This window comes from Sturnus vulgaris, chromosome 10 (assembly GCF_052056855.1).
Source record: "Sturnus vulgaris isolate bStuVul1 chromosome 10, bStuVul1.hap1, whole genome shotgun sequence".
Classification (NCBI taxonomy): domain Eukaryota; kingdom Metazoa; phylum Chordata; class Aves; order Passeriformes; family Sturnidae; genus Sturnus; species Sturnus vulgaris.
The window spans coordinates 4,386,511-4,413,544 of NC_142252.1; the positions used below are offsets into that span (position 1 = coordinate 4,386,511).

The 27,034-nt window shown below is 45.2% G+C and overlaps 1 protein-coding gene across 2 annotated transcripts; it reads right to left on the bottom strand.

Annotated features, from left to right (window-relative positions):
• Window positions 1-1,402: 1,402 nt before the first annotated feature.
• On the bottom strand, window positions 1,403-26,752 carry UBXN7 (UBX domain protein 7). Of its 2 annotated transcripts, none has more exons than XM_014870413.2 (11): window positions 26,620-26,752; window positions 22,769-22,916; window positions 20,080-20,147; window positions 17,253-17,318; window positions 15,101-15,213; window positions 9,419-9,565; window positions 8,939-9,029; window positions 7,758-7,885; window positions 6,336-6,729; window positions 5,836-5,915; window positions 1,403-3,072 (listed from the first exon to the last, which is right to left on the bottom strand). In XM_014870413.2, the coding sequence occupies exons 1-11, from the start codon at window positions 26,750-26,752 to the stop codon at window positions 2,911-2,913; spliced, it is 1,530 nt and encodes a 509-aa protein (XP_014725899.2). In that variant the 3' UTR covers window positions 1,403-2,910. The 2 variants fall into 2 exon arrangements, with proteins under 2 accessions (XP_014725899.2, XP_088026734.1); XM_088170608.1 differs by lacking the exon at window positions 26,620-26,752 and adding an exon at window positions 26,122-26,250.
• Between the last annotated feature and the right edge of the window lie 282 nt (window positions 26,753-27,034).

Genomic DNA, 27,034 nt, shown 5'->3' on the forward strand with positions numbered 1-27,034 from the left:
ATGCTGTGAGGTTGAGGCTGGTCAATCAGCTTCACTTCAGAGCATGTAGCATCAGGAAGATCCAAAATCCTTCTGTGGGGCATAAATGTGTCAGCTGCACGTGGCAGGGAAAGCCAGAGCTTGTCCCACCTTCTGTTCCAGGGTCCTGGCTGTCACTGGCACTACTGGACATCCCATCCCAAAACAAAGCTGTGTTAGATGAAGAGCACAGGCAAAGGGAACATCTCCACCAGCAGCAAGGAGCTCCAGCTTCAAACACAACAGCCCTGACCAGTTCTTCAGTCAGAAAAACCTGCACTGCCCACATGCACTGCTGCTCCTGCTGCCCCACCAGCCCCTGCAGCACCACATGCAAATCCTGACACCCACAGGAAGCCACAAACCACAGCTTTTGAAGGATTGGTTTCCTTTGTCCTTCACAGTTCAACATCCTATTTCTCAATCAAATTTGACACAATTTTTCCACCAAAGGCAATTTGAGCTTCAGATTTCACATCTAGAAGTGACTGTTTAAATGCTCTTTAAACATTGCCCAACCCATCACCTTCACTGCCACGAGCTGTCCCAGGCAGGACTTGCAGAACACATTCCTCCAAGGGGATGAAGAGGTTGAGAGGTTGGATCCTGGTTGGTGCAGTTTCTCACCAGCTTTCAGCCCCCACAGCACTGCTGATGTGTGGCACTGGGTTTGTTTGGGTTGGGAAGCAGAGGAATGAACAAAGAGAAGAGCCAAGTGCAGGGATACATATTCTGTGAAGTTTTTTTCTCTGTTTCTTGCTCTCAAAGCAAAGCAAAAGAAAAGTGATAGAAAGAACCACACTGTGACAGAAATAAAAAAGCCCAACCCAGGATCAGAGTTTCCTGGAACAGAACCAACTCCTAGAAACCATGAGAAAATGCCATTTTCAGTGTAAATGTTCAACTTCCCTATCTCCTTTCCCCTCTTTGTGCAATTCCTGGTGTCATCACAAATTTCAGCCCAGCCCCATATACAGGAGCAGGCCTGGGAAGGGCAGGGGAGGGAAGGTACCAATAAACCATACCTGGGATTTGTTATTCCAACCAGACAGCTGGAGCTGCTCCAGAAGTTTTAGGTCTATGTGGAAATGTGACTTAGGGATCTGGATATCCAGGAACTAAAGGATCCTTCAGTCTGGAGGTGCCACTGCTGCTTCACAGGCCAAACACAAGACCCCCCCTCACTTCCCCATGCTGGGAGCAGCCTCCACACCTGGGGGTTCTTACAAACCAAAGATGACATCTGGTGTCACATCAGCCACTGATCAGGAAACTGAGATGAGACTCTGCTTTCCTGACACTGCATCCTGCAGCAGGAAGGGAAATCAATTTCTCCAATTGCATGATTACATGTCAAACCTCAATTAGGAGCAGGAGACAGCTGTGAGCTGAAGTTTCCAAGGGGAACCACAGATATTTCCTGTGATTTCTTGCATTTCAAGGTTCCAAAGTACAGATGCTAGTAGGAAATCAAAGGCAACATGTATTGAAAAACTGGAATATGTAAATTTCTGACTACTAAAGTCTTTAACAAGGACAATCATCTGAGAGTGGCAGAAAGTCAGCAGGGACTGATGCCAGGTCCCATGTGCCTTTCTCCTCAGTGACTGAAGACTACATTAAACTGAATTTTTAGCTGTAAATACACAAATCCACCACACCAGGCCGAGGGCTGTGCCAATTAACTCCTGTCCCACTGCAACATCTGCTGGAAAACCAACTGACCAACAGCTCCATGTCTAGAGAAGACACTGGAGGAAAACCAGGGCACTGACTTGTGGTGCCAGCTTCCAGAGCTGAAAGGAAAGCCTGCACCCAGGAGCAGCCTTCCATGCAGCCCTCCAAATTTAGAGTAAGTGACAGTACATGAACATGGAAACAGAACAAAAACCATCCCAGGGAACTCAAGCCACCAGGCTGGGAGGTGTACTATGAAGCATTAATTATTATGAAGAATTAACTTATAACACTGACAATGCTGTCAGTGCTGTAAAACCACTCACTCCTAGAAAAACTGTCCCAAGGAATAAAGGCAACCGACTGTCAGGTCTCTGTGGCAGGTGTTTTCAGGGAATCCAAAACCTTTACAGTACCCTTGTCATTTGCAAAATCCTGAGTGCAAGTAAGGAGACACTTAGAGGATGCTGGGAAGAGAACATGCATAACCCCCTCATTCCCACAGAGGAGCTGGTTCTGCTCCAGCACTGGACTGACAGCTTTCCCTCAGGGCCAAGCAGTCAATCCCATACGGAGCACAGCTGGATTTCTGGGGGGTTGGTTGGTTTTTTTACTATGTCCACTGGCAATTTAAAGCAGGAGGTAAACATGCAGGCAATCTAGAAGCCTTTGAATTAGGTGGGGCAAAGTATTTTACCATTGCTCAACTCAACTCCTTTCCAAAACCAGAATGCTGGGTAAGAGAAGGCTGGAAGGTTAATGGAGACCTTTTGTGTAGGGAATCCAAACAAAGGAAAGACTGTCCTGAAAGTTACAGGGAGATGCCTCCGTGCCTTATCACACACTCCTTTCAAAAATAAATTAAACAGAACAGATTTAAGAATAGCAGCGAGAAGGGTTTGTGTATTATGGCCACTCCAAGCTCCAGCATGCTGGATACACAGATCACTGTTTTACTTTATTCCAGGAAAGCAGAGGAAAGATGTTCTTCCCAATGCTCTCTGCAGCTGAGGAAGAAAATAAAACTGAGCACTCTCATTTTGGTCACTAGAGTGGGAGTAGGGAGGGAGAGAGAAGAGGAGGAGGGAGAAGGAAGGGCCAGTCAGCTGCCTGATTCCAGCACTGCAATCCCATGACCCTTAACTGCATATTTAACCACTCTTGTCCCAGGCAAAGAGGAGAGGGAGGAAGGCTGGGAGAGCTCAGGCCACAGTGCTAATTCCTTTCCTGCACAAAGACAGTCTCTTGAGGACACAGGCCTGCCTCCTGTAACGTGATCTCATAGTCCAGGTGGGAGAGTTTCCTCCGAGGGAAGTTGGTGAGCAGTTCAAAGCGTTCGTTGGGGTATCCTTTGGACTGGACGTGCTTCACAAGAGCCTGGGGAGAAAGGAAGGCAAAGCACTGTCACAGAATTCAGAATGAAAAAAAAAATCCCGGGGAGAAAGGAAGGCAAAGCACTGCCTCACAATTCAGAATGTAAAAAAAGTCCTGTTCTCCTTTAAAAAGGAAGTTTGGAATCACGGACAAAGAAAATTTTAGAATTTGGAGCTTTGCATAGAGTACAGACCCTCTTTAACATTTAATTTGGCCTGCACATGCTATGATTAATCACAAAAACTAATTACCAGTGGTCCCTTACCTGATTCTTTACACACAAGGTAAATTATACATAAAACTATAGATAATGCACTAATGCAAGAGAGCTGAATTCCACATCACACGTTCAAGTCAGAGTGAAACAATCTGAAACAAAAGCCTTAAATAACCCAAAATAGGAGCCCCCTCATGTGTTTATGAGATATTGACCTTACCCTAAAGCTAAAAGCCACCAAAGAAGCATTTTCGTGAGGCAGCATTGCCAACATAAACGCAGAAATTTTATCTTTTTTTTTTTTTTTTTTTTTTTTTTGCCTTCAAGAAGCAGGAGATTTTGGGGTTGTTTGATTTTGGATTTGTAAAGATCTTTTCAATTCAGTGGCTTCTCTGCCTACAGAAGCAACTGGGTTAGGATACAGAGCATTGGGATGAGGGGCTCACATCCCAAAAACCAGGCATGTCAGGAAGAGCCCATGTCTGTGCTGTAGTGAGAGAGATTTCCCAAGTTCACCAGGAAACAGCACCTAAAGCTGGGAACCTAAAACACAGAGAGGGGCAGAGAAGTGGGGACTGGCAGAAGAAAAGAGGATACAGCAACAGAGCAAGACATGGGCAGGAGAAGTTGGCTTTTCCAAGCTTTGGTGGGTGCAGAACAGCCAGGCAAGTACCAGCATGGAAGCTCCTTCCAAATTCATCAAAATCCACACCCCTCTGGCATGAGGAGACTGCTGCCCCAACCTCCTCCTTTACCTGGACTGCTCTCCAAAGGCTTTGCAAATTCCCTTTGTGTCTGGTAGGGAATGCAAAGAATGGGAAGATTTCCTTTTCAGGCAACAAAGATGATCAAAATTCCTTCACAAACCACTGAATTTAAATATTCAGCCAAGTTTCCTGCCAACATCCCTCCCTGTCCCTTCACAGGCCAGTCTTTCCTGCACACCTGAAACACTTGGCAAACCAGAGGTATTCAGGATGTGGAGGAAGGGCTGAGCTGCTGAACAGAGTAAAGGCAACTTAATTTGCACACAATGAGCAACTATAAAAAGGCAGTGAGGCAGTATTGCCTTTATTTTTTTTTTCCCTTGGAGGGAAGAAAGGGCATCATGGAAATATTGGAAGCATAAGCACCTCTTGGAAATAATGTGTGTAAAGAAGCCAGTGCTTCATCAATAACAGCACAATGATCAAAAATAAAACATTTTTAAAACCAGTGTTGGGGAGTATCATCAGTTAAAACTCCTGAAGTGCAATTGTCTCCTTAAGCAATTTCTTTTGCTAGTTCTGGCCAGCTTTAAAATGGAAGCAATTAAAGGCTGAAAAAAATCAGCATGAAAATGATGCTCACAAAGAAACACCTGAGACTCAATGTGGATCTGACTGAAAGGCTCCAGAAGATCACATGAGATGAGCACAAATGCTGCTTGCTCAGCTCTGCAACCAAAGATGTCTTTACCCACAAACCTTGACTCAGCTAAATTCCTCTGCTGACTGTAGAGCAGAAATCATATGCTGAGATAAATTTCCTTTAACTTCCACAGTCCATAAAAGGAGCCAAACCAAAAGTCAGGATTATCAGGGATATTGCAATATTACACTTTTGTACTACCTAAATGAATTGCTAAGTATTCAAAAGTTCTACATGTTTAATAATATTTACTTAACAAGATGCATTCAAAAAGCAGTCAAGTTTTTTTTTCCTTTTATTTTCAAGCAGGAGAGACAAGGATGAGAACATGAGCTGAGGACACATTCCTAGAGTTGCTGGCTAGGCAATAACCCCAGTTTCTGTAAGAGACAGGACACTTTTCTTCCAAATCTACACAAAATCCTTCTGGATGAAGTGTGCTTTTGCCCTCCCTGTGACTCCAGCTGTTAGACTGATTACATTTAAATGAGCTTAACTGGCCACTGTGTCCTGAAAACTCATGGCAAACAGGAGCACAGGAACCTCTTTACACTCTGCTCCCAGGTAAGCACCTGCAAAATTTTGATGGAAATGCCATTCACACGGACTTCTCCAAGGTAAGGAGCCCAAAGCACAGTTGAGATGCACACCTGAGGCACAGTAATTAAATAATACTGTAATAAATTTGTTTTGGGAGAACTTCCTCCAAAGTCTGCTCCAACATCCATGTCCGGAAAGGAGGGTGGAAGTGTGATGGGAGAGATGGAGAATGAGAATGAAGAGTTTTGCCTTTGATTTTACCATGGGAACCAACGACTTTTAGAAACAAAGCCCCAGAAATGAGGAAGCTGAGAGCATTTTAGGGTAACTAACAATTAATGCAAAAGCCATTTACAGTCATTTTATAACGGAAATGAGCAGTGTGGGGATTGAGGAAGACACTGCAGTGTACACAAAACCCAAGCTGCAGTGGAGACACACAGAGCCAGTAGTTATGAGAGGAATGACATGGGAAACAGGGCAAGCACTCCCTGGATACATCTCTCCCACTAGATCCAATTCCAGCAGTGTCACCCCAGGCATAGAAATTCTCCAGTTTCATCTTTACTCAAACAAAGATTCCCAAAGATTCCACTCACCAGAAGTTTAGCTTGTTCAGGCAGTGAAACTTGTTCCCTCTTTCCATCTGGATACCTCAGCATCAGCTGTGCCTTTGGTCCTACACAAAGGAAGTTACCAAGGTTAACACCAGGGCAGCTGAGTTGTGGTCCTGTGTAGATTTGAGGTGGGACAGCACCAGCAGGGTGAGGGGCTGGAGACAAACACAAGGTTCCAGTCTGTGGAGATAAATTTCTACCACAGTGCTCAAAATACACATATGAGGCTCAGGACTCTTCCAAAGCAGCAGTGGCTGAGCCCAGCCAGTGTGCCCAGGGTTACACCAGAGTGCACTTTACTCCTGGGCAGGACACGAGCTCAGGGACCCAGAGAGCTCTGCAGGCTCAGCCATTGCTGAATCACTCACATGTCTGCTGGCAAGGAGGTAGGAAACCAGAAGGGATGAAACCAGACTTGGCAGCCTATGAACAGCTTCAGGCAAAAAAAGCCACAACAAAAGCCGTAAGAAATGGGCACTTACCATTCACGTCCAGGCCCCGGAATGCACTTTCAGGCTTGTCAGGTGACTCCTCCAGTGCCCCTGCATCGATGCAGGGCAGGACTCTGTGGTTTGATGCTGTCCCAGGCTCAGTCCTTGCAGAGGGCTCAGGCTGAGGCCTCCGGCTCTCCTCTTTTTTATACCCCAAGTCCTTGTGTGGAGACTTCCTCAGCTTGGCTGGGATCTCCGACTCCTCCTCCTCCTCAGATCCACAAACAGAAATAAACTCTTCACTTCCAGAAAAAAGCTCTGACTCCGACTCCTCGTCCGACCGGCTCTCCTGCTTGGCCTGGGAGGAATCAAAATGTGTCTCCTGGAGCGAGGCTCTGATGGCAGCTTCCAGCTGGCTGTCCTCACTGGCATCGATGAGGCTCTCCTGGGGGATGCAGACAACACATCCATCACAACTGCTTTCAAAGATGTACTGAAAACCAAAAGGACATCAGTCTTCCAGAAGGGAAGCCACTAAACGTGTCAGGAACACTCAGCAGGGAAAGCTAGGCATGCTGTAATTATTTAATGGCTTCTCCCTGGAGTTCTGCATGGAGTAATCAATATTCCTTTCACACTCTGACTGCTAAACCCAAACCAAGTGCTGAAAGCACCAACAGTGACCCCGGGAGAAGGCATTCCCTGGCATGTTGTATTTCTGCATGCCCCTGCACTAACTCACTGAGTCTGTCTGGGAAATCAGGAGAGCTGGATAAGCACAGGTGTCTTGGGTTGCAATGCAGGATGTGACCAGGGCTGTGTATTCTGTCACCAGCTGTTAAACCAGGTGTTGCAGTGTTCTTTATCTTTCCCACAACCCATCCTTCCTCCAGGAGATCTCTCCTGTTAATGGCCATGGAGTCCCAGAGCATGACTGATAAAATTCCATCATCCCATTGGGAGATGCTCCACCCAGGGGGAGGAGCCAAGCATTCCCTACCCAGATCAAAGCTGAGATTTGGAACATCAGAGCAGCCTTTTCCCACTGGATCCCAGAGGAAAACCAGACCCTTCTACATCATCACTGGAGCTTTGCAGGAAAACTGCACCTTCCCCAGGAGCCCTGCTCCAGCAGAACCACATCTGTCACTGCAGGAGGATGCAGCCACCATTGAATGGGACTGCACCAACCCCTGAGTGACTGATGGGGTGTCAGGTTGAATTCTGACTCTGTCAGTGCTTTGGGTTTGTTCTCTGTAATACTGTATTTCTATTTTAATTTTCCTAATAAAGAATTGTTATTCCTATTCCCACACCCTTCCCTGAGAGCCTCTTAATTTCAAAATTATAATAATTTGGAGGGAGGGGGTTTACATTTTCCATTTCAAAGAGAGGCTCCTGCCTTTCTTAGCAGACACCTGTCTTTCAAACCAAGACAACAGGTGAGTGTTCCTTGAGGAGCCCCACACTTACTGAGCGGGAGCATTTCTGGGGAGGGCTGCTGGAGTGGCCATCCAGCTGGCCATGCTCACTCAGGAACCCGGTCACTTGGTCCAAAAAAGAAGTCACATCTAACTGGTGCCACTCCACAAGCTTCTGGCCTAGGGAACAAAAAGTGGAATCAAACAAAATTTCAGCAAAATGCTGCAGTTTAGTGGTCAAACACCAACTCACTGCTGCAAGAATCCCCGTTTGAGGAACTGCAGCTTCCCACAGGCTGATAATTATGGAGCTTCCTCCTTCCACTCCCTTGAAAAGGGACAGACATGGAAACAGACACAGTTTATTTCCATTTGTTTCTTTTTAGCTATGGGAACATGAGCACAGAATGGTGAATTTGGCCTTGAAATGAATGAACACAAACCCACTGAGTTTACGAAGAAGCATTTCTCTATTCTTGCCAAATTGATTCTAATTCTTGGCAAGCATTTGTTCCTAGAAGTAAAGTGCTAAGAAAAGTTTTTATTACTTCAGCTGCAACATTAAAAATACATGTATTTTGGGTGGTTTAAGTCAGCTACAAAGACGTCTCAGCTCTGATCACAGACACTATCACTGCAGTTCCTAGATGCAGGAGACCAGACCAGCATTATAAAACCAGACAGCTGCATCATGTGATGATAAAAGAAGCTGCTGGTTACAAAAGAAAAAGCAACAACTTTGAAAGAGCTGGAGGGAGAGGGAGAAGTTTGACTGTTCAGTAAAAAAACAGCAAAACAAAACAAAACTTCAAAGCCAAAATGGTATTTCAAAATTAAGATCCAATTTAAAGTCATTGCTGAGCCTCACAAACACTGTGGGAGGAGCAGAGAGCAGATTCATGTAGCACTTACAAATATTGTAGTTATTCAACACATGATTTCAAGAAGCTTTTGAAAGACTTAAAAAAAAGAATTCAGAGTTTTTCCACCAGATGGAACTATTTTCACTTTCTAAGCAAAATACTCGCTGAGCTTCAAATACACAAAATTTCTGCAAGTTTTGGGAGTTTTATTCCCTTAGTTCCTCTGGGAACACGCTGAGTCAGTCCTTCAGGTCTTGAAGAGATTCTTCACCCTAATGTAGCATGAACTGCAGTGGAAGGTATTCCAGCCTACAGCAGTCAGTCCTTCCCATGGGATAACTCCAGGTAAAGCAGTTGCCACTTGTCTTACCTGTCCTGGGATCCAGGATGGAGACATAAGGGAAGTCTGCTAATTTATAGAACTGTATGTACCGCTGTCCTTCCTCACTGTCATGGTACACCTACAAAATTGGGCAGATTAGTGGCTGGAGAGGGAACACAAACAAATTGTACCTCGAAAATGTACAGTTTTTCTCTCTTCTACAACATAAACTGCAAATGGTACACGAAGCTCTTGGTAACTCTGACAAGCTGTAATTAAGCCTCTAGCTCACCATGCATTGGAAGCTATGTGGTTACATCTTGATTGCACAAGTGAAAGGCAATTTATGCCTTCAAATGCATATGAATTACATCTCCATCATAAACTACATACACTCCTTGAAATACATCTTTCCTGCAGGTTTGCCAAGACAATTCCATCTTTTCCAAAGAAAACAATTTTTTTCCCACTGCCCCATCTACCAAGGCACCAAGTTACCCACACATCCATCCCCAGACAATTTCTCACCTGCCAAAAAATGAAGTGGTCCCTGATGATGTTCTTCACAGCCTCATTGCTCCACACATCACGGTTGAGGCACTGGCAGGCGAAATCTTGCACGTTCTGAATGTTGATCATGAGCCACTTGTTCTGCATCTGACCACACTCCTTGGCCTGGAAGCAGAAGGAAAAGCTTGGTTAGATCAGGCTGAAGAGCCAGACACCATCGATGCCAGCAATGATCAGAGATGGCTTCTACCACTGCCAGACCTTCACCAAACCCTTTCACAGTGAGGAGGATGGACAGAGCTAGTGAAAAGGCACCCACAAAACAGAAGGCAGGGCTGAAGGATCTGCTTTAAATGAGCCTGGTTGAATTACAGAATCACATCGATGAACAGAGCTGCTGCATTTCAACAAGCCAAGCACAGGGTGGGAAAAGCAACTCGGACCAGGGACACACATGGCGATGCTGAATAAAGAATTTACTGAGGGAAAAGTGCAGTCAGTCCCACTGATCTGACAACAAAGACCTGCTCAGTCTAAAGATAAACCCGTGCTAACCATCTAGTGAAGTAGGTTGCATAATTGACAGAGGACTTGCATTAATTCAACAGGACCCCTTCTCTGTGTGTTTTCTTTTCCTCTCCAAGTTTTGAGTTACTCTGTGACTGTCCAGCTGCCGAATTAGGCATCCTTTTTTGATGCTGCTTATCCAGACTGCAAGTGGGGAGGGAGACAGGAAGGCGCAGGAAGAAATCTTACTGGTTTGAGTCACAAAGCTGGCACTGTCTGATTGCTTGGTTGCAAGTTAATGGTAGGAGTTTGATCAAGAATGTAATTCTGATCGCTGAACTGTCATACCTGTTGAAAAAAAGAGGGCTAGATCAACAGCAGGAATGCTCTTACCACCTGGAAAGACTGGAACTGGCATAGGAACTCTTTGCTTAAAAAAAAAAAATTTAAAAGTTATGCTCACCATCCTGCTGGTAATCTACTATTAAAGAATTCAAAGGGAAAAAAATATTCAGGGAATTAGGATGCTATGCAAGATTTTGCTGTTTGGGCACTACTTTGTTCCCCAAACCAAAGTTTTTACTTTTAAAATTAATTTTAGCCAGTGCAGTTTGGAACAGTCTGCCTGTCTATTGTGTGACAGACAGACGTGAATCCCACACACTCAGCTTCACCAAGGCAACAATCTCAGCCTACAGTCAGCCTGTGTGGCCAAGTGCCCTGCAGAGGAAGCTTTTATATTACTCAAAGGAAAAAAAAAATGAAGATAGAAGCATGGAATAGTCCTATTCCTACAAGGGGCCTCACACTAACTACTTACCACTAACTGACAGTGCCAGAATCCAGGTCACCAGGTGAGAAAAGTGGAAGGTGACACCTAAGTAACTGGCAAGGATCTTAAATGTAATTGTCATGCTTTTATTTAAAGGACTTGTTTTGAGCTAACTGTGCATTTTGAGAATTCTAAGAAAGCAGTTTGAGATAAGGGCTTGAAGTACTGCCCTAGTTAAAAGGGAACAAAAATTCTTATGTTATTTAAGTCAATTGAATTGCCTTAATCCTGTGTTCTCATGTAGTCTGTTAAAAGAACAATCTTAAAAATATGTAATTAGAAAGTTGGGAAGTACATCTCACTCTTCTACCCTCACTCTGTATATCTTTTAATATTAACGAAAACCTCTGGTTCTACCTCTCCTCTGTCCAGCTGAGGGCCTTGGAAGGATGCAAGCAGGAAATTCCACAGAGAAAATTTGCAAAACTGAGTTTTCAGCTGCAGAACAGGCAGAGCTTTTGAAACTACTTTTAACTTCCTCGTAAAAGCAAGCTTTGGATGGAACATTTAAAAGGACACAGTTAAACTGCTGCTATCTCACACACACAGCTCTTACTCAGCTCCAGGGGTTCTTCTGATGGGGTGAAAGGACAAGAGTGTGAGGAGAAGAAAAAATGTGGATTTGGAGATTATATTATATTAGAGTCATTCTGGTAAGTGACAAGGCAACAAGGGAAGGCTCAAGAGCTGGCTTGTGTATCCCAAAAGCTGGGATCTGGTGGATTTAGATCCTCTGTTTCAATCACCTAGTCGTCCCCCTCCAATCCCCTCCTCCTTCAAGGTATAAAGGCCAGTCCAGCACACACAGAGCCCACAGACAGGGCAGTACAGGACAGACACTGAGAGCAGAGCCAGGGGAGCCCAGATGTAAAAACCAACCCAAACCAATCCAATCTGTCCTAAGTGTGCCTTTACCCTTTCTGCCCAGTCACATACTTCATCATTACAACTTAGGGCAGCAAACCAGCACCCTGGTGAGACAGTCTGTGAGACAAGTCTTGGTTTATGCTCAGGGCTGGATCTCCTTGTGTAACTCTGGCTCCTGCACTACTAAAAATAAGTTTTCCTCTCATTTGACTTCTCTGAACACGTACGGTTTAACAATGTTGGGGTGGTTCCTGCTGGCTCAGTTTTGTTGAAATGCAATCCTTTCAAGGCAGCAGAGAGCAGGAGGAAGTGGAGCCAGCACCTTGTGACTCTCTGGACATGTGTGTGACTCAGTGTGGAAGATAACAGCTGACAGAGAGTCAGAGCAGGACATTATCAAACAAGAAATCTCCTGTTTGGGCCACACTTCTCCTTCCTACCTGGGGCAGGGCACAGATGCTTTCAGCACCCAGCCACTCCTGAGCCACAGCTGTCCCTGCAGCTGTGCTGACCCAAACCAGGCTAGAAGCACCTTATGCACAGGTAATTGCTCCATTGGAACACAGTGACCAGATCAGCTTCCAAATTATTGCTGCTTTCTAAGTAGAAACAAAAACCCCCTCGGTCTCAGCTGTAAAGCAAGGAGCAGCTAAAAAAGGTTATTGTTAAATGGGGAAAAAAATATAGACAGATTTGAAACTCTGCAATATGACATTGTCACTTCACTGAAACCCTACTGAGTATTAAGCACAGAACTGCACACACCAGAACCATCTCTGCCCACAACAAGAAGTGCAAACTAAGTCAATTTGGTGTGTCCCCACCAAATTCAATCATCTCTCACATCACAGGCATGTAGAGAGAACACCTGCTATTCTTGAAAGCAGTCTGAGATGAGAACAAAACCACACTGTTCTCTATCAGACATGTTTGGTGTGCAATTTATTTATTCTACTTGAGTGATTTATTCCTAACAGATTCCACATTAATGGGAGAACTCTAGTTTAGTCAGTTACACACTGAACTTTACAAGAACAGTGATCATTAACTATCCTGAATGTGAAGCACAATGCTTTTTCATATGTAGCAGGTAAAAAAAACCCCAAACAATGTCATTCAACACTCTAAAATGTTTCTGCCGTGAGGTCAACCACATCTATTCCTAAAGCTAGAATGACTGAGTTAAAACGAAACAGACCCTTTTGGGGCCTTACTGGTAACAAAGCTTCTTTGTAACTGAAGAAAAATGAGGTTTCTTGGGGAAAAGTAAAGATAATTACATGTACTTACTATCAAAAACTAACCTTAAAGTACTCAAAGAGCAGCAACAGCTAATGAGCTACAAAGATACATAAGACCAGATGTCACCACTTGTGCCAAGAAAGCCCTAAATTCTCAATGATTCTCTGATAAATGTACATAGCTCAAGCCTGGCAGAGTGTTCCTGCACACCCCTCCAGAGGCTGGAGCTCACCACACACCAGCCTTGGAAAGAAAACCCCATTTGAGATTGAAGCTTAACTACAAGAGCATCACAATGACAGTATGAAGTCTTTGATACCCCAGAATGTGATGAGCATCTCTGGTTTATCATATGGTTTATATCATATGGCATTAATCTCAGTACACAGAGAAGGGAGAAGCCAACAGCAGCTTGCTAGAGATGAATTTTGAGAGATTGTGGTCACTGAGGCCTGACACTGTCCCAAGCTGAAGCAGTAGAGCTGTTTGCAGTCAGAAAGGTAAAAAATCAACACAGCGAGAAGGTGTGAAGAGTTATATTGCAATGAAGCTGAGGAGCAGGAGTGTGAAATGAAGGTATCCCACAGGACAAGGAACTGTGCAAGAACCAGAAAGTGTACAGGTGTTTGGAACACAGGTACTGCACAGAACAAGGCAATGTGAGTACATACAAACCCCTTCCCCAACCCCAGCCCACCCCCTTCTTTAAATTACCTTTCAAGACTGAATAAGAATGCAGAGACTTTAGGACAAACAAATCCATCGATCAGTCATTTCACTCTCTGACACCACTCCTGACTGTGACAGATGCCACAAACAACATTGCTGAAGTCTTCACACATTTCCAGCAAGACCCAAGGAAAGACAAGCACCCATCTCAAACTCCACAGCAGAGCTCAGAGGGCACTGCTCCTGCAGCAGCAGTAGCTGTTGCCATGTGAGTTCCCCTTACTGGTGCCTTTAACCACACATTTCCTGGTTTCACCAACAGCTCTGGACCCCAGCAAGTACCATCAGCCTCTTCTAAAGTAAACCCTGCAGCACAGATCACAAGGCAGGGACACCTGAGCAACTGCTTCAGGCTGCTCCTCTGCCCCCAAGGCACCAAATTCCTTCCCAAGGTGGACACTGCTGCTCTCTGCCAGCATCCTTTCACAGCTGGAATTTTGTTAAGGAGGTTGTGGAGACACAACCTTAGAGCACAAGAATTAGTGACAAGGCAACTGATCCCCAGGGATTTGGGAAGCATAAAAAGAGAGAAGAGGGTAATGGGATGAGAGCTGGAGACTCCATAAAGGCCCACATTGTTTCACCAGAAGTTCTCCAGCAGTGCTCTAGCACTTGTGTATGGCAGTTAAGGCATATGTGAAAACAAGGTAAGTAATATTTTTATTCAGTCAGTCAGTTGTGCAGACCTGTACAGTCGGTTCTCCAACATCTGTATTGCACCATTTAATCATTATTTTGCATTCTCATGCAGTAAAAATAATCATCATCATCATCATCAATTTCATCTATTCAAAGATCACCAGGAGAAAGTTCAGTAGTAACTGGAATTTCTGAAGAATATCTGAACTCAAAAATTAAAAATACATACCAATCTGCATGTTCTCCAATCCTTAGTTAAGTCACTGATCCACATCATAACAATTTAGGAATAGATACACATGCCTACACGGTCAGGGGAGGTGACACCTGAGATTGTTTAAAGCTGACAGTGTCCTGTATCTCTGGGATACTTTCCCTAGCACCACCAGAAGTAAAAGACAACCACTGTGATTTTATACAACACCTCCACTAAGGACGAAGCTGTGGCTTGATGGCAAAGCCACATTCAAATTCAAACTTCTACTCACTCAGGTATCAGAAGCCACTCAGCTCTGTTACCTCCACCTGAGCTTCTCAGCAGGGCTACAAACCACACTGCCCTTTGCAAAGTCCATCCTCACCTATGCAAAGCAATTTTACTCCAGCTTTTCCTGTATCCTCTAAGGAGACAGTTCAAGGGATGCAATTTTCCCACTGGAACATAAAACAACGTGGTCTGCATGGTCAGGAGTTGGACTCAATGATTCTTACAGGTCCATTCCAGGTGACACCACCATCACTGAAGTCCTTCAATATGTCACCAACATTCCCATATGCATCCCATCAAATATTTATCACTGCCCAGTCTTTTGCTGATTGTGCAGCCATGGATCCATCCTGACACCCTCCCCAGCAAGGATGTGCAGCCAAACATGAGCTCTCACCGTTTCAAAGCTGCCTTTGTGCATCAGGTCAATGGGAGGTCTGAAGAGATCTGCCAGCGTTGTCAGCTTCTTGTCCACTGCCCCTCCATTGCGGAGCTCCTGCTCCTGCCGGACTGCACAGCCCCAGGAGGAAAGGGATGGCAATGAGACTAAACACACTCACAAGGAACATGCATTACTGGCTAAATGCTCAAACACACAACTTCTGGGCTGAAATTCCCTCCAGCTCCTAGGAGGTTTGGGGAGAACAGGGCTAGGGCAGTTAGTGGGAGGAATGTGAGTGCAAGTCCCAGGATTTCTCTTATGGAGAATCCCAGGGTTAGGGACTCTCTGAAGAGAGTCCTAGACCCCACTGAACAAGATTACCTAATGTGTAAGGGCAGAACCTCCCTGCCTCAGCTTTCTCACGTGCCTTCACTTTTAAAAAACATCTTAATAAACCTGAGGGGTCACATACCAGTATTTGAAAACAAAGGAGCAAAAAAAATCCATGACTTGTCCCCAGTGATGCTTTTAAATAGGAAACTGAGTTAGATTGTAGCAATATAATTTTTAAAAGGAATATTTCTATTGCAGTGTTTCCATTAGCTGACTGTAAGGCAATCCCACAGGAAAGAAACAAACAGATTTAGTTTACCTGGAGAAATCTCTTTGGATGTTTCTTTTAAAGCTTATCAATTCCATCTCAAATAATACAGAACACATTTCCTACTCAGACATGACCATGGACAATAAAGGTAAATCACAGCAGATATGTGATGTATTTTATGGAACCAGGTCAGCTGAAATGGGCAATAACTATCCCATGGCCAAAACTTTTCCAAGGTCAGCTGTCAGTGGGCCAAAGCATAAAAAACATGCTTAAGCAGACACATGGGGAATAAAGCATCCCTGTGGAGCAGCCCTTGGAGCCAAGAGATAATCTGCAATTTCATGGCCAGGGCTGCTTTTCCAGAGACAGCCAGACAGTGATGTCCACCCGTAAAGTTCTGCCAAAAAGCATGACAAAGTTTCACCATAAACCCTCACATGTTGGTCATCTCTAAATGTCTCAAGAGTGGAATCACAGGGTGGTTTGGTTTGGAAGAGACACTAAAGATCAGCCTGTTCCACCCCCTCCTGCCATGGGCTGGAACACCTTCTGCTAGACCAGGTTGGAATATAGTGAGAAAAAATTTAAAGGTATTGATTCCTGTACATGGTGTATTTTCACTTACAAAGCTGCCAGTGATTTCAATACTTGTGCCCATCATTACTGGAAAACGGGAAAGGAAGTAACTATGAACACCTCTTTTCAGTTTAGCAGGCAACCCCTAACTGTGTGGGGACATGGTCCATGGACCCCAGTAACCAGTGACAGGATGAGGGAACAGCCTCAGGCTGCACCAGGAGAGGCTGAGATTGGATATTAGGGAAAATTTCTTTGTGGAAAGGGTTATCCAGCCCTGGTACAGCTGCCCAGGGCAGTGGTGGAGTCACCATCCCTAGGGGTTTAACAGAAGTGTGGAGGTGGCACTTGGGGACACGGGGCAGTGCTGGGGGAACAGTTGGACTCAGTCTCAGAAGACTTTTCCAACTTTACTGATTCTGTGGTTACAGCTCAGGAACACTCCAACAACATCAGCACGACAGCCATAACTGAGATGTGAAACACCTGGTGGTGTGCTGCCACAGAATCACACTGAGTGACACTCCATGGATGAAATAACAGCCAGTGCTTTGGCATCTGGAGATTCTGTGCATGCACAGCCAAGGGCAAACAGCAATTAAAGCCTTGAGAACCTTGTGTGGGGCCAAGGAAGAAGACTCAGGGCTGCTCCAATGTAATTCCACTGCCTAGCCAAGAAATAACTGGTGAATGAATTCAATTTCTGCTTGGGTGTTAGGATTCTTCCCCCTTTTCAGTTCCCTCTAGACCAGAAAAAGGGTTGTTCTGAGAGCTAGCAATACTAAAGCAGACAGAATATACTGTGATAATCATAATTCTATGATTCCATACTTCTAATAACACAACCTGCTACACAACTGGCAATTTAAAAATGTTTCAACAACTGAAAGCTGTCCTAGCCTACAACAGGAATGATTTCTCCATCTTATTTGCATTAAAAGTAATAAAATAAAATATCAGGCTTACTGATCTGTAGACACTTACTGGTCTCTGTCTGAAAATCCCGAAAGCCATCGAATATTGAGCGAGCTGGTCTGCGCCTTTTAGGGGCTTAAAAAAAAATAAAGAATTATTTGAAAAGTAGAATATCAAAATAAATATATATTAGTACTTTCCATCATTTCCATTTCCATGTGTGGAAAACAGAATAGGAACCCAAAGCAGGGATGATGGGGGAGTAGAGGTCATTGGGAAGGACTGGGGATGGATGGAAAATAGGCAAAGGTAGTTTGTAAATTCCATTTCCTGACACGCTCTCCCTCCAGCAAACCTTAGCCCTGAAACAAAACATGTATCAACAATATAGAAAGGTTTAAAGCCCCTTCTGATGGGCTCACTAAGACCCTCGAGCATGGAGTGGCACAGCTGTCACAGCATCACCTTGTCACAATTCCAGTCAAGATTTTACCCAAGGCCTTCAAGGGGATAAAAAACTCCAAAAGATTAAACCCCATGAGAAAATATTTTTTTAATAAGGAAGCACATTTGTTTTTTCCACAATGCATTTCTACTCTTTTCTAAACTCTTATCCTGATCCTGTCCCAACTTCTTGGCTGGACTAACAGCCACACTCTTCCAGTAGATCCAGCACTACTGTCTGCAAGGAAACCTCCAGAACTGACTATGTGGAGCTGGACAGAGATGGCAGCCCAGGCAGGTATCAGAAATAACACCCTCAAGTCCCACTGAAGTCCTAAGGTACAGCACAAGCACTGCACTTGGAAGGAAAACACAACTGCCTGCCAAGATTATTGCACCTACTAATCTCCTTTCCTATCAACTGAAAGACACAACTTTCAAAGCCCAATACACAAATTAAAGTAAGGTAAATACAACCTATACCCAGTGGAAATCTGATGATACAGACTATCATGGAAAAAGAAAGCAACCATGAACAAGGGACATGCTGGGGAATAACACCTCTCAACTCCAGGGAATAAGATCTCCTTCACCCTGAGTGCTTAGGCACAAGCCAACCTCAGAACAACTTAAACTCAGCTGGAATAGCAAATGAAGGAACACTTCAGCAAAAGCACCATGTCCCTGCCAGGCTCAGCACAGGTGAAGAGGCTCTCAGCATCCAGGAGGATCCTTTATACTGAATGATGGGATCCACATATCCAGCAGGGCACAAATGAACAGGGACACCTCTTCAACTGAGCTTAAACAACCACCCTACAAAGGGAAACTGCCACCTCCCCTGCTGTAAGGTTAGAGCTGAGACCAATTATCTCTTCAGGTTCAGCTACTTTGTCAGGCTGCTTTGTGCCAGAACCACAAGTGGCATTGGTGGATCAGACAGTGCCAGGAGGGAATCACTGATCCAGGTCAGTGGATGCCCAGTGACAGTGTGACTGAGATCAGTGTGTAACAGGGAGGTATAAGAAGACCAAGCATTAGGGTCAGCAGATCTGAATCCTAAAAACCCATAGGAGTCAATAGGTCTTTGTCAAAAACTCTGTTGGGCCACAGGAAAAAGTGCAGAGAACTCCTCTGTCTTTAGAGAGGCATCAGCAGGGCATCTTTCTCTGGATGCACATTTCCTCTGCTACTGAACACCCCACTTCCAAAATCCAGACGTGTTGAGAAGTGCAAGTATCAGATAAAGACAGTGTGTCTTTGTTTTCATGTCACTGCATCTTATGGTTGAGACCTTTGAAGCTCAGCTTCACTGCAGCTGACAAGGTGGCCTTCCAGCAGCAAGGGGAATGTCATGAAAATATATAAATGAAGCTCATGGAAGTGCAAAAGCACTTCATTGAAAGCAGATACTTTGCATGTCATTCCCTTTTTGCCCAAATGCAAATTAAGTGTGTACTTCAAATTTATGCATCTCAAATCAGTATGTAAAAGTAGAAGTTAAGTTAGTCCATTTCAGTGATTCACATTCTGTCTAAGGAATAAATATTTTCTCATAGGACTGGGGACTGAAGCATATTAAAGGAGTCTAAATTTTCCAGCTCCCAAAACAGACAGGAAAAATTTGTTGCTACAAGGACTGAAACTAGAAAAGATAATGTTGCTATCTGTGCAAGTACAGCAAAAAGGCAAGTGCTGTGTACTTTTATTGCCTGGCATTGTGTGCTGCCCTCTGAGCCACCCCTCAGTTTGTGCATCCTGGTTAAACACCTCTCTGATGCTGACAAACAGAATCAAAATCAGTTCCAGGGTAAACTTGAAGCTTGGCCTCCTTCTCCTTTCTAACACAGGAACTAAATGATAGAAAAGAGCATTTCCCATGGGTGTGAGACCACTGCAGTGATGAGTATGCCTTCCTCATGGCCTTCCTCAGTGAAAAGAGCAAAGCTCTCAATCCATCTGACATGGCAAAGGCCAGCCCAGAAATGACCTGGCCCACATGAGAAGGACAGAGACAAGAAAAGTAGCAGCTTAAAGAGCAAATTAAATTCCTGCATGAGAAATGGAGAAGGGTATGAGCAATCAGACAGTTCAGCTCTTCTTTCTGATCTGTCATCTCTTCGAGGCAGGCATTTGTCCTCTTCATTTTTACCCATCAGCCAAGGCTCCATCTTCCATCCCAGCACCTCAAACATTCCCAAAGCAGTACCCCACAGCTCTGGGCCCCCAGAATGCAGATGTATACTTAATTAAGTTAATTGGCTGCCACCTCACAAAGTCTTATGAAACATGATTTAGCAAATTAGTACCCCTGGGAATAAAGCATCTCTCATGTGTGAGGCTTTCAACCTCATGTGTTATTTCTTCATATTTAACAAGTTTTGATTTTCTTTTGTCACTTAGCTCACCTCAAAGTAAAGAAAACAGAAGCAAAATAAGAACACAAGCCTACCTCCAAACAAGGGCTCAGGCTCTACTAAGATTTCCTGCTTTTGAGGAATTGGAGCTCGTACTTCATCCCTATCAAAGGAGAAGAAACAAAAAAGAAAATATCAGAGAGATTATAATATTCCAAGTACTGTACAAACCACATCTCATTATGCTCCAAGGCTCCTGCAACTTGAACCAGTTGAAGATGCTGCTGTATCATTGCACTGAATGAAGAGGTTTGGGATTAAGTGGGACCTTGAGGGAGCATCTGTTCCCACTCATGGCACTGCTGCTGGACCTGGTGCTCTGTGCACTGAGAGCTGGCATAGATGACCTTTGATAAAAGATTATGCAAATCCCTGAGTGATTCGATCCCAGGCTTTGTCAATTTACTATTTAAACATTTTTTGTTCTTGAATAACTTTGTTAAAACTTGGAAGTTTCTAAAAACCTAGCAAATGATGTTAAACAAGCCACTTGCCATCCTACTTTCTTGCTAGCTACATAGAAAAAAAATTATCTTCCTAATTACCAGCTTTTGTCTTTCAGAAGACTTTTTGCCTTCACCTGAAAGTCACAACTCTCTCTTTTCTCGAAGAAGGACACTAAGGTCAAGATGGCCATTTTCCCCCATTTCTGAAGCAGTTCTTGGCTTACATAACTGGGCTCCCTCACACACCAACAGCTCAGTCAGTTACACTTGCAGACACTTACAGGTAACCCAAAACTACAATTAGGAGAGAGGAAATCACAAAGAAATCACAAGCATCTCTGTGACAATGGTGTGGTCACCTTGCCCACGAATCTATGTGGAGAAGGATTCATCCATTGCTACATCCCGTCTATGAACTCTCTCTTCCCCCAGACTTCCAAGGTGTGAAGTGTGCACTTTGCAGCTCTTGATCATGCAGCTTTCAAAAAGTAACTCGGGATGACAGCAGGCTGCACTAACCTTGCTCTTAACCTCCCCATCTTTGATTGCTCTCTGCAGCTAGTTACTCTCCATTTGAACATTTACTGTTCTCTCCACCTAGGAGCAACACTGAGCTGATCAGCACCTGGAGGGTGTTCAGTATAAAAAGGAAAGTATTCCAAGAAAAAGCTGAAGTCACTGATGTGCCAGAAGCTGTCTAGAAATAAGAACACCAACCTACATACCTATTTTAACTTTGTTAAAGGTTCAAGTAGGAAGGCACCTCACATCAGCTTCATTCACATGAAGGTTAGCACTAAAAGAATTGTCTGAATTTATATACGTGCTTCAGAAGTATGAGGGGTAAGGATTTTCCTCTATAAATAGCTGTCTTTTTCCTGGAGTGGAAGGTTTTCATAAGGACAAAAGCCTGGTTTACATTTAATTGACCATATTTAGAGAATGTGATTTATACCACTCAAAATACTCCCTTTATCTCAAGCAGTCACATTAACAGGCAGCACTGAGACTCTCTGCCATGATTAGGTGGAAATTCTCTTCCCTTTGCAGGCATCTGATGTGTAAGAGACTGATGAAGGTGTTGAAGTTGCTGATTCCTCTGCATACTGGTGTACAGGGCCTGGCCTTTCCAGTGCCAAACTGGGTTAAACCACCACAATAAAACCCTCACAAGTTACACTCTTCTCCCACGTAACAAGAGATAGAATGAGACAAAATAGCCTCAAGCTGTGCCAGGGGAGGTTTATGTTAGGTATGGATGTGGCACTTGGGGACATGGGTTAGTGGTGAATGTGGTGGTGGTGTTGGGTTGATGGCTGGGCTTGATGATCTTAGAGGTCTTTTCCAACCTTAAATTCTATGAATCTATAGAAAGGAAGTAAGGTGGCTTCATTTATAAGAATCAAACCAAGAGTACTCTCTAACTTCCAAATGAGTGTAAAGCAAGACTGCTGAAGCATTTAAAAATAAGACTTTCTTATTACTGGATCCCTACCTTAATGACTTGGTCTTTGATTATAAAAAAACAGTAGGTGAAAGCAACAGAAAACTTCTGAAGTGCAAGAGACTCACTTCTGGTCTACAGACCAGAACACCACTGGAACAATCAACTGAACAAGATCAAAGCAGTGTGGAATGCTGTGGTGAAAAGTGACAATTTGCTGTGCTTTGCAGTGTGACATTTGTGGGACAGGCTGGCTGGCACAGCCACTTTCCCACGTTATAAATACATATTATGGTATTGGCTTTTCTCAAATATTAGGGTGGATACTAAATGTGTGGTGTTGAAATGGTTTTTAAAATACAGTTTTCTTTAGGAGTAACATAGGCTGATAAAGTGTCTTTGTAATAAGTGAACTGCCTGTTTAATTGGATAACACCCAATAAAGACACCTGCTAATGATATACCAATTACCAGCACCGACTGTCTGTAAAAGTTAAAGACCACAACTCAAATTGAGACTAATAAATAAATAAATTAAAACCACAGCCAGAAAACATGCATGCTCTAAAAAGGCAAACTCAAGGAGTAGCCATGTAAAACAGCTCCTGAAATATGGAAAATAGTTTATAGAAAAGTTTGAAAATGTATGATAGGTCTATGAATATGCAAGGAGCTAATAAATTTAAGGTGTGTCTCCAAAACAGCAGGTGTGCTCTTAGCTGAATGCCAAGCACCCAGCAGTTATAACCTTTTGCTTTGTCTCTCGTTGTCCTTTATTAAACTTTTAGAAATCTACCAAAAAAGGGACCCTTGTTTTTCCCAGCGGGTACGTACTCGGGGTGCGGGCGGACAGCAGCCACTGCTGCAGAGCTGGTGCTGGGCTCCTCTGCTATCCCTCCTCCATCCAGGAACATGGTGACAGCCATCTCCAGGTTGTTGTTGCATGCTTCAAGCATGTGCTTCCCCACACTTTCACTGGCACCTGGAATGGCAAAGGGAAATCACAGCGTTTTGACTGGAAGCGCCCAGAACAGCTTTCTCTCTCAAAGCATTAATAATTAGGAAGAACAGTTCATCAGCTGCCATTTATCCCTGCAGCACAACTGTGAAAGGAGACAAACATACACAGCTCAGGGGGAAGGGAATGCTTGCAGTCAGGACTGCCAGGCTTCTTCTTCCTGCCAGCAACTGAAAACCTGTGAGGTTTTCAGCTGAGGAGTTTTAGCGTGATCTGGATTTTTCTGATCTAGAGGTCAGACATTTTTCTGGTACGTGGACCTGTTGGAATGCGTCCAGAGGAGACCACGAAGGTGCTGTGAGGCCTGGAGCCCCTCTGCTCTGGAACCAGGCTGGGAGAGCTGGGGGTGCTCACCTGGAGAAGAGAAAGTCCAGGAAGAACTTAAAGCCCCTTCCAGTGCCTAAAGGGGCTCCAGGAGAGCTGGAGAGGGACTTGGGAAAAGGGATGGAGGGACAGGCAAGGAGGAATGGCTTCCCACTGCCAGAGGGCAGGGATAGATGGGATATTGAGAAGAAATTCTACCGTGTGAGGGTAAGGAGGCCCTGCCCCATCCCTGGCAGTGTCAAAAGGACAGACTTGGAGCACCCTGGGACAGTGGAAGATGTCCCTACCCATCACAGCAGGTAGAACAAGATGAGCTCTAAGATCCCTTCCAAGCCAAACTATTCCATGATTCTATGAATTTTCCAAGCACAAGCAGGCATACACAAAGAAAAATAAAAACCTGACTTAACATTTTAACAGGAAGAATATTAAATCAGCTGCTAAAGTTTTTTTATCCACTTGTAACAAACATTTAGAGATGGAAGAAAAGACACTCTGATTTACTGATTCTGCTGAAAGGCAAAATCAAACCAGCAGAAGCTCAGTTTATATAAGAAGGGGGAAAAAAGCAGCCAAGAGGAAGAAAGTAGTACTTGTCTACAGAGTTCTTTGTATAATGACTAACATTTATTCAAATCACAGAATCACGGTTGGGTTTGGGTTGGAAGGAGCTTAAAGCTCATCCAGTTCTACACCCTGCCATGGACAGGGACACCTTCCACCAGCCCAGGCTGCTTCAGACTGGCTTTGAACACCTAAAGTGCAACTAATCCCAGTTTTGATGCTGCTGTCCTTTCTCAGAGGATGAGCCTCTATCTCCCATCTTCTCAAAAAACATCCCATCAGCTTCCTCAGGAGGAGAAGCTCTCCCACAACCCAATTCTTTACAGCACCTTCTCTATAGGTGGTGGACTGTCAAAGAGCTTCTTTTCCTTTGGAAAGGCTGGTAGAGAGGAAGAGTGGTAAAATGCAGCTGAACCAGTGTGGGAGCAGCTTTGGGATCTGTAGTAATTCTTCCTAAGTTCACAGCAAGTCACCAAAATGACAAAAATACTTGGCCCAAAACCAGGCTCACAGACAACATCAGTCTGGGCAAAACACACTCAGATGTTTCTCAGATTTTCTGGGAAAAACTCGAGAACCTCTGGTTTGAACACAGAATACACTTTGAAACTGTGGAGATCAATCAGATCTAAATAACCTGCACATCAAACCACAGAGAAAGCCAAACTGACTGAGGGAACTGGTTTCCCTAAACACCCAACCTGCCACAACAAGCACGCTGGGATGACAGGCAGCTGTATTTTAAGATGTTAACAGAGCTGAAGAAAATGCAAAATAAAAACTAGTGACATCTCCCCTCCCAAAAAAAGATAAGTTCAGGTTCTTCACTCTATTTTTTGGCATTTTCAGCACTTTTCAATGTTAACTGTAGCAATGAAACCACACCTGTGAGCCTGGAACACACACACCCCACACTACACCTCACTATAGAGTCAAGCAAAGCCACTCATTTGCAAGAACTGGAAGAAAAAATGGCAATTCAACCCTCTGATATTATTTAAAGAGACACTGTCACAGCAAGGACCTGCACTGATTCCTCATCATTCCTGAGGAAAGTGCCAGCATATCAAGACTTTCAGTCCTTGTGCTGGAAAACTAAATATTTGTTAAGTTTCAAAGCAAATTTCACAGATATCCCATCATTTCCCTGGGGAAGAATGATGCCTTGAGAGGCTACCCAGAATAGAGGGGGGACATCCTCCCAGATTCTCTCCTCAATTCCCTGCTCTTTGCACTTTTTGGGCCTGAAGCTGCAATGGTGTCCTTGGTTCTGGGGCTGGAAAAGGATTGTTTTGTGTGACTGAGCTGTGAGGAGAACTTGTAACACTTTACATGAAGTTCAGAGTTATTTACTAATGCAGTACAGAATCTGGAAAATATGAAAGCTAAAATTTAGTGCATCAAGACACGCAGGAGTTACATTCCCTTAGCAGTACTTTCCTAGATGAGAGCACCAAAGAAACACAATTCTGCCACCAGGATCAAAGTGTTAAGGACTATTTCTCCTCATCCCTCAGCCTCTTCCTCACAGACAGCAGTGATTGCATACACTTACAACTCCGAGTTGAAAAAGCTACAAAGACACAGCACTGAGGTGTAAGCACCTGTCACACCACACCAGCATTGGCCAGACAAGCTCCACACACTTCTAGATGCAAGCTTAAATTCTGTTGATAAGATAAAAAGAAAACTTCAAAACTCCACTTGATAGTGGATGGGTGAAGCCCAGTAGGCTATTTCTTTCTCGGTTTTGAAAGCATAGAGGGGTTCTCTTATGTTGAGCACAAAACATGTGTCTAAACATAGAAGGTGTCAGGAGGAGGAAACCAGCTCTGCCTGTTGTTGTTCAGGTTTTAGCAAACATCTCACATACAGGCACATACTATTGAAAATATAATTGCTGCAGGTTTTTTTCGTTCAAAGGGTTTGCTCTATAAAGATACTTTAGGAGTAGCTGAGAGATCAATAATATCCCTGCTTATATCCCGTTGAGGATTTGAGTGTGTCCAAGTACAGGGACACAACTTGAAACGGAGCTGGTCTGGAAAACCGAATTAGAGCAGCTTCACTTCTCTTTGGCTGTGTTGACACATCTTATTAAACACTCCCGCAGCATCTGGCATGCAAAGCCATCAGCCAGCGGTAACTACGGCGAAGCAGATTAAACACAAAGTGGGTCAAGAGCTCCAAGTACACAACCTGAAGCAGGAGCTGTCACCTGACGCGAACTTCCACGGAAAAGCGACCTGCTGTCTCCGTTTGCCAACTCCAGCGAGCTCACCTGCTCTCTCCGTTTGCAAACTCAAGTCGCCGCAAGTCGCCCGCAATCCAGGATATTTCTGGGTTTTCCGGGGCTCAGCTCCCGGGTCCCTCCCGGCCGTCAGTTACCCGCTGGAGCGGGAAGCGGCTCCCGGGGCGGAGCGCAGGCGGGAGGGAGGGGAAGAGGCAGGGAGGGAGCAGGACACGCACCCGCGCCACCGGGACAACCCAGAGGAACGTCCGAGCCGCCGCTCAAAGGGACGGGAGCTCTCCGCCGCGCAGGGAGCGGGGCCGGGCCCGGGCCAGCCCCGCCGCGCTGGGCGGCCCCGGGGCGCGCCCGCAGACAGGCCCTGACACCGCCGGCCCCCCGCGGGAGGCGCTCCGGGGGCAGGGGCAGCGCGCCCGGAACCGCTCCGCCTCGGCCCGCGCCTCCCGCCCCCGGCCCGCCAGCAGAGGGAGCCGAGAGGGACCCTCCCGCTGAAGCCCGGCGGCCTCGGCGCGCCCCGCGCCCCGAACCCACCGGTGATGGCGGTGAACTGCTGGACCAGCGCCCTCAGCGCCGCGGCGCCCGCCGAGCCCCCGGGCGCCGCCATCTTGCCGCCGCCGCCGCCGCACCACAACACACGCGCCGCCGGCCGGCGCGCACTGCGCATGCGCGGGGTCCGCCCGCGCGCGCGCCCCTGCCCCCGCCCGCCGTGAGGGGCGGGATCTCCGTTGCCATGGTAGCAAACCCCGCCCCCTTTCGGCCCCGCGGGAGGCGGGAGTTGCCATAGCAACGTCTCCCTCCCCCCCCGCCTCGGCGGCTTTCCCTGGGAAAGTCCCCGGAATTCCCGACCCGCCGCTTGCAAGGGCCACAGGCCTTAGGGACCGGTCTGGCACTCAGGACACGCACCCGGGGTTCCCAGGCGGATTTACCCCGGCACAGAGGGGCTGGG

Bases quoted from the DNA above. Each gene is read 5' to 3' on its own strand.
- UBXN7 (XM_014870413.2), bottom strand. From the start codon at position 26,752: ATGCGCAGTGCGCGCCGGCCGGCGGCGCGTGTGTTGTGGTGCGGCGGC. The intron at 17,319-20,079 runs GTAGGCTTGTGT...TTTTTTTTTAAG, and splicing joins GCCTGAGCCCTTGTTTGGAG to CCCCTAAAAGGCGCAGACCA. The intron at 5,916-6,335 runs GTAAGTGCCCAT...TCCTTTGTGTAG, and splicing joins CCGGGGCCTGGACGTGAATG to GACCAAAGGCACAGCTGATG.